We start from the raw sequence: 7,500 nt of genomic DNA on the forward strand, positions 1-7,500 counted from the left end.
ATCACAGTTTTGAAAATATAATTTAACCAAATCCCAAAATATAACAAAAATTATAATTAAAATGTACAAATTTATAAACAAACAAACAAAAAAAGGTTGTGTACATATTAAAATATATAAAAAAAAAACATGCACAGGGAAAAATGGTATGACTATATCTTCTCTACAAAACATTATGTGATTCTATCTAGCCATATGAACTATTTATCAAATACAATGAATGTTTTTTCCTGAACTTGGTTGCTTCTTTTTCCTTTATCTTCCCCAAATTGACTTAAATCTTCACTTCCTTCGAGGCAATATTAGCAAAACAGAAGAGAACATCTACCAGGAAAAAATAAGAGGAAAAGAATATCTTTATGATGTAAAACCTTTTCTAGTACAACTCTAAAATGAAAGTTTTGAATCCCAAGACATTCTATTTGTAATGATAGCTGACAAAATGCACACTAATGTTTTAATATTGATGTACACAATCTATCCAATCAATAAAGTTAAAAAGTTGGATTCAGAGGAAATAAAGCATGACAGCAGTCTATAAATGTATACCTTTTCATTCTCCACATACATTGAGACAAGGACTGGATCAAAGAATTTCTTTACATAATAGTGAAGCATCTTCCAGCGACCACCATACTCTGGAAAATCAATGAACAATAAAAAATAACACAAGAGAAATTTCGAGAACTGGAGGTTTCAACTATACATACAGTATGTGTGTACTTGTACATGAACCTAGAATTTTATGTCTGTCTGTGTCCCTTTCCTTGTTCATGTCTGTGTCTCCAACCATGTTTATATCCATGTCCATGACCACATTTATGATCACATTCATGTCCATGTCTATGTCTGTCTATATCTACATCTAAATGCCACTGTCTGTATGCTGATTTTTTCCCCATAACAATAGTACCTATAGAGGCCCAAGAAGCTCCCTGCCAGATATCATTTAGCTGCCAGTAAAGAGCTCCACTCGTATATCCTTCTCCTTTCTCATTCAGCTCACTCATCGCACGACGGTAGAATTCTGTTTCAGTCTTTATAGCCACTGCCTGGTGAATCTGTTGGGAGTAAGCATTTGTTAAAATACTAGTCTATAAAACTCAGCATTAATAAGTATACATATAGATAGATTGAAAACACACCACAATTCCTATACAGGCTCTCTGATTCTCAAGTATTTAGTATATCAATTATGCGTCACCTCAACCAAAAGCTCTTCTGAAGTCATTTTAAATACAAGCTTCACAAGACTTCGCAAGCCATAGTACATATCCTCCCTCCCACTGAAGACATCTCACACATCACACCTGGCTGAGATAGAGATAATATTCATAAACTTCAACAGATCCATCTTGGGGAGGCATGTGCATATGCAACCCAATTTGCAATGCGAGTTCTGCCTGTCCGCCTGGGTGGTGTTGTCGGTGGTACATCATAGCTGACTCTCTATTCCAGTCCTCTTCTGTAGTCACAGCCTTCATTGTCCTGATAACAGATTTGAGTGATTGGTTTAACATTATGATTTACTTTAATCATTATAAAAACTAATATTCTCTATCAGTGATATTTCTTTTTCTCTTTTTTTTCTTAAGAAACTATATGAGGTCTTGCACTGTGCCTGTATACATACCTGAAGACAGGCCAAGACTGGAAGCCGTACTCAGAAGCAAACCTTGTTCTTGGCGTAGCATGACCAAGCCAAGCATCACTAAGGTAATTGTAGTAGTGGACTGTTACAGGGAAAGGAAAGGATGAAAACAAAATTAAATTATAATAAACAGACAGACCATATCCTGAGATGTTATACATAGCAACCAAATACATATGGTATACTCAGAGATATCCACATATGGTACCACAACACCATAAAATCCTTCAAATTAAAATGCTATATTCATTCAACTCATTTATATCTAATTCGACATGAAAATCACAAATAGATTATATCACAAGCATAAAATTCAACTAACCATCACCATAGAGTGTACTGTATGGATTATTGGCCACGTGACCTTCTTCCTCCGATTCAATACCATTGTTTGGAGAACTTATGACAAAGGGATGACTGTCATCTGTTTCCACTGCAACTGTTTTTATTGTGTCTACATACAGCTTTATGTAGTCTCTCTTATAGAGTTCAAAGTCTGATGCTGTTCCATACCTATTAAAAATATGAACAGATTTCTGATAGACCTAGGTCTTCTGTTGCACCATAAAAATATTAAAGAAATGTATACATTCCAAAATGTTGAGGTTAAATACAATTAATTTAGGGATCTTAAACAAACTTCCAAATCAAAGAACTGGAAAAAAAAATGTAGCATATTATTAAACAGATACTAATGAACTTTTCAAACTAACACTGGCTATTGATGGCCTTTTAAACTTACAAAGGATTTAAACATTTATAGGAAAAAATGAGTTCATATGTGTGATATCAAATGTTCCTAATTACATTATCCATTATATCATATGAATGGAAAGTAGTTGCAATTTGTGTTATATACTACTAATAAGTTAAAACAAATAATGAAATATGACATGAACTAGCAATCAACTAAAATGTTGATAAAGACATCCTATTATGCTATTCACAAGTGTAAAATCTGCTAAGGGAGAAAGATTCTACAAAATTACTATATTCCATCAATACATTACGGGTGCACAGAGTTGAAAAGCATAAAACTGGTATGCAATATATCAAACATCAGATGACTAGGTAGGAACAAATCCAGGGGGTCGTGGGGGGCATAGGCCCCCAAGTTTTTGGAGGGTAATGTTCATTTTATTTATTTTTATTTATTTATTTTATTTTTTTTTTTTTTCAGGGTTGCCTCCCAACTACCCCTTTCCAAAATGTCTGGATCTGACCCTGTTAATTATGAATGGCATAAATGATAAGCATTTTCTATAGCTGTTGAGTGAATAAGGATAAAATTAGAAATTACTTTGCAACAATAATATTGTGGGTAAATAAATTAAAACCTCATACCAGTTGCCCCTTAATGCTGCCTCATTCTCATTGTTACCAGCCCAGAGAAGAATGCTTGGGTGATGTTGAAGACGTTGAATCTGCATTTTGATCTCCATCTTCGTTGTCTCAAGGAATGGTTCATCAACAGGGTACATACTGCAAGCAAACATGAAGTCTTGCCATATCAGAAGTCCAAGCTCATCAGCTATCTGTTGAAGGTAAGAGAAAATAAAATATTTAGTCCCTTGGTTAGAAAGAAATGAAATAAAGAAAAGACATGTGATCTGAAGGCATTTTCCACATTTTACACAATAGCTTCAGAAATCAAAATCCCACATAACTGTCTTCCTCAACATAAAAAACAAGTGAGAAGGCAGATATACCGCAATACCTCATAAAAGACATCAGTCTCGTAGATGCCGCCACCCCACACTCGAATGCAGTTTTGATGTGTATCAGCCGCTGCCTTCAAAAGTTCCCTTGTGTATTGCTCTGTCACCATCTCTGGCAGCACATGAGCAGGTATCCAATTGGTGCCTTTCATGAACATTGTAACATTGTTCACTATCACCCTATAGTGCCGACCTGTGGAAAACAGACTCCATCACTGCCGATGATATTGTGAACTTTATTTTCTTTATAATGAAAATGTTTGAAGTATACCAAATATAATGATGAGTTTGGAAGAAAATAATAATAAAGAATATGTTTATCCTTATACTAATTTCATCTAAAATCTTTTCCTCAACAAACACCTCCCATCCCATAATAAGAAGTAGGGATAAGGTTTAAAAGTCTCCCCTTAAAAAAAAAAAAAAAAAAAAAAAAAAAAAAATCACCTTTTGTTGGATCAGTCTCATTGACATAATCTTGGTTCAGATCTACTGTTCGGAACCCAACCCGCACACTTGCTGTAGACTCTTCACTCTGGTCCGTATTCTTCCAGACGGCCGAAAGTTCGTATAAAGGCTGGGAACCATAGCCATTGGGCCACCACATGTCTACTTGATTCTGGGAGAGTATCCAGGGAAAAATATTTTTATACAGTTAAGGATAAGTTTTATCTATGAAAGTAAATCCTATTAAAGGGAAAATTATAAAAAGAAATTTATTATTCACAAATAACTCTTTTGTGGGTAGCATAGTGGGTACTACTGGGAAAAAAGTAATCTACAAGTATTCTATGGCTTTTTAATAACCATAAATTCCATACTGGAAACTTTTGTTACTTTTCCTGACATGAAAATGAAAATTACATTAACTTACCTCTTCAAGGGTGAAATTGAAGGTGAGCATTGTCTCATAATTTTCAATGACGGCAGTGACTGTATACTTCATGCTAAAGATATCTGCCAGAGACACGTAGACACTTCCCTCCATTTGTCCTTGTTCGATGGCCGAGTCGCACAGCACCTAAACGATGGACAAAGTGGTAAAGAAAACGATATTGTTGTGTCTCCACTGTCTCCACGTGTTAATATTTACTTTTTATCACATCTGGGAAAATACTGTGCATGATGAAAGAAAGGCTGTAAAAACATATACTTAGACTAGTAGTGTAGTATATCAGGTATCACATTTCAGTCTGGAAGCAATATTTCTGGTAGCTGACAAACATAATAACTATGATGTTGTTGTTTTTGTTGTTGTTGTTTTTGATGATAATGATGATGATGATGATGATGATGATGATGATGATGATGATATCAACAACAACAACAACAACAATAATAATGATACTATTAACTAATAAAAATAATAAAATATAATAATGATAATACAACAACAACGATTACAATTACTAATACTACAACTACTACCACTACTCCTACAACAACAACAATCATAAAAAATATATATATAATAATCATCACTCAAACTCAATTCAAGCTCTAATGGCCTGCATTACCCAAAGAGAAAAAGATTTAGAAAATCCTCGCATCAGAAACCTATACCTTCACAGTGACATCCCAGCCGGGTTTGAAATCGTGGTTTGGGACGGAGGGCAGAGCAGATGTTGGATGGGCAGCAAACAGGATGTTTTTGACGAGCAAGGAGTTCCATCCCACTAGGTGCCAGTCCTTCCTGTTATGGAAAAAATACATATAGTTATGATCTGAAGATTATCTACTTATGTATTCTTTAAGGAAGAAATGGGAAAGTCATATATAATAATGATATTTGCATTATGATGACATATATATCATGGATCCTTTGGAAAAATTACTTAATTACATCTAAGTACCTAAGTACCCCAAAGGGAAAATACCATTTGCACCTTTCACATACCATATCCCCAAATTCGCGAAGGCTGGACCCCAATCCCAGCTGAAAGAGGCCTGCATCTTGCGAATGTGGTTGGCATGGCATATCCCTTTGAATGCTGGATCTACACACTTTGGTGGAACTATGTAGTTTACAGCCTGTTCGTTGTACTTCTGGGTGGCGTACTCAGCAGGTGATCGGAATGCAACATCAAGGTTTACTGTTGTACCCTGAGAAGAAAGGAGATGTAGAGTTACATGTCATAAATGGTAATGTAATGTATATTTCACTCTTCTTTATCAATTTACAGAAAAACACATCTTAAATTCCCTTACAGTGACACCCTCTCAGGCAAAAGGCAAAAACACATTACAGTTCAGGAAAAAAGTGGCTGTACAATGAATAAATTTACACAATACACTTATTCTTTCTGAGTATAAGACAATCCCCAGTATCTTCCAGCATATATTCAGCCAAATATAATTCTAATCTATTTCCTTCTCACCCCTTTACTCCCAGCCTTACAAACCTCTAGATAATCCTTCACATCGAAGACATATCTGACAAACATGTTATTAGACTCCCCCACAGTCTTGGAGTTAACCAAAACCTCGGCTGCTGTGTCTAATCCATCAAAGATCAGCGCTACTCGTTCATGTTCCACTAATTTTGGGTCAACTGCAAGAGAAGATATTGCATACTATAAATATCAGGTCAGGTCAGAAATCACAATAAGTATAAGAATAAGGATAGAAATAGTAGTAGCAACAGCAGTAATAATAATAGTATTCATAATAGTAATGATAATACTACTACTACTAATAATAATAATAGTAATGATAATAACAATAATAATAATAATAATAATAATAATAATAATAATAATAATAATAATAATAATAATAATAATAATAATAATAATAATAATAATAATAATAACAGTAATAACAATGATACCATCACAATAACAATAACAATAATAACAATGATAATAATATCGATAAAAATAGTGACAATAAGATTATTAATAATAAGAAGAAGAAGGGAAAAAAGATAACAATGATAATGACAATAATGGTCTTATCAATAATAAAAACAATAACCAACAATAACAAATGCAGATGAAAGGAAGACAAAAATGCCAGCATACCATCAAACGTCGTAGAATAAGTCCAGTTATCATTGGCTACCCAGCGGTACTCGAAATCATTGTATCGGTAGTAAAAGTCTCCCCCCTTCAGTACATTGGCAAAGAGGAGGTCCGTGTACACACCCCCTGGCACAGTCCCTCCAACGCTGATAGCTGCGGATAGAAATAGTTCCTCACTACCCTTATTTATCACATTGTCTGCCACGGTCCCTCCAACATGGATAGCTGCGGATAGAAATAAGTTTATCATCACCATTCTTTATTACTCGGCCAGTGTGATGCAGCCTAGAGAGGGTATATAATTAGAAAAAATTAAAGATAGTAAATTTTGATTCATAAACATGAGATCATATTTAAGATACCAGTAAAATATTATCAGTTAGAATAATGATGATAATGGTAACAGAATAATAATGAAGATAATGATAACATTGGTTATAAAAAAATAAAACAGCAACAACAATAATAATCATGACAATTACAATAATGATAATGATGATAATCTTGATGATAATAACGATAATAATAATGGACATAATAATGGACAATGATAATAATAATAATAATGATAATGATAATAATAATATTAATAATAATAATAATAATAATAATAATAATAATAATAATAATAATAACAATAATAACAATAATAACAAAAATAACAATAATGATGACAAAAATTATAACAATAATATTAATTGTAATAATAATGATATAATAAATCATCATGATTATCATTATTATCATTATTATTGTCATTATTGTTATCTTTATGATTATCATTACTTTTATCATAATAATAACAACATAAACAATTATAACAACAACAATAACAACATTGATAAAAAAAAAATAATAATAATAATAATAATAATAATAATAATAGCAATAATCATCTTTTCATCATGACCATTATCATTGTAATCATCATAATCATAATCAAAGGATGATAATGAATATAAAATAATCATCATGAATATTATAATTATTATCATTATCATTATCATGAATTATTATTGTTATTATCATAATTATCATTAATATCATTAATATTAATATTATTAATATCGCCATTAGCATTAGCATTAGCATTATTATCATTATTATT

At 32.6% G+C, this 7,500-nt stretch overlaps 1 protein-coding gene across 5 annotated transcripts in view; it reads right to left on the bottom strand.

Annotated features, from left to right (window-relative positions):
- The window catches only part of beta-Man (beta-mannosidase), a 14,328-nt gene that overhangs the window by 1,785 nt on the left and 5,043 nt on the right, over positions 1-7,500 (bottom strand). For all 5 annotated transcript variants that reach the window (XM_027360978.2, XM_070116088.1, XM_027360970.2 and 2 more), the window contains 13 exons: positions 6,393-6,545; positions 5,772-5,920; positions 5,267-5,472; positions 4,933-5,062; positions 4,244-4,390; positions 3,817-3,988; positions 3,369-3,562; positions 2,996-3,186; positions 1,974-2,164; positions 1,634-1,733; positions 1,311-1,488; positions 914-1,061; positions 550-638 (listed from right to left, as the gene is read on the bottom strand). In XM_027360978.2, the coding sequence (XP_027216779.2) occupies positions 550-638; positions 914-1,061; positions 1,311-1,488; positions 1,634-1,733; positions 1,974-2,164; positions 2,996-3,186; positions 3,369-3,562; positions 3,817-3,988; positions 4,244-4,390; positions 4,933-5,062; positions 5,267-5,472; positions 5,772-5,920; positions 6,393-6,545 (2,048 nt within the window). The remainder of the gene's footprint in view (positions 1-549; positions 639-913; positions 1,062-1,310; positions 1,489-1,633; positions 1,734-1,973; positions 2,165-2,995; positions 3,187-3,368; positions 3,563-3,816; positions 3,989-4,243; positions 4,391-4,932; positions 5,063-5,266; positions 5,473-5,771; positions 5,921-6,392; positions 6,546-7,500) is intronic.

This window comes from Penaeus vannamei, chromosome 38 (genome assembly GCF_042767895.1).
Source record: "Penaeus vannamei isolate JL-2024 chromosome 38, ASM4276789v1, whole genome shotgun sequence".
NCBI classification, from domain to species: Eukaryota; Metazoa; Arthropoda; class Malacostraca; order Decapoda; family Penaeidae; genus Penaeus; species Penaeus vannamei.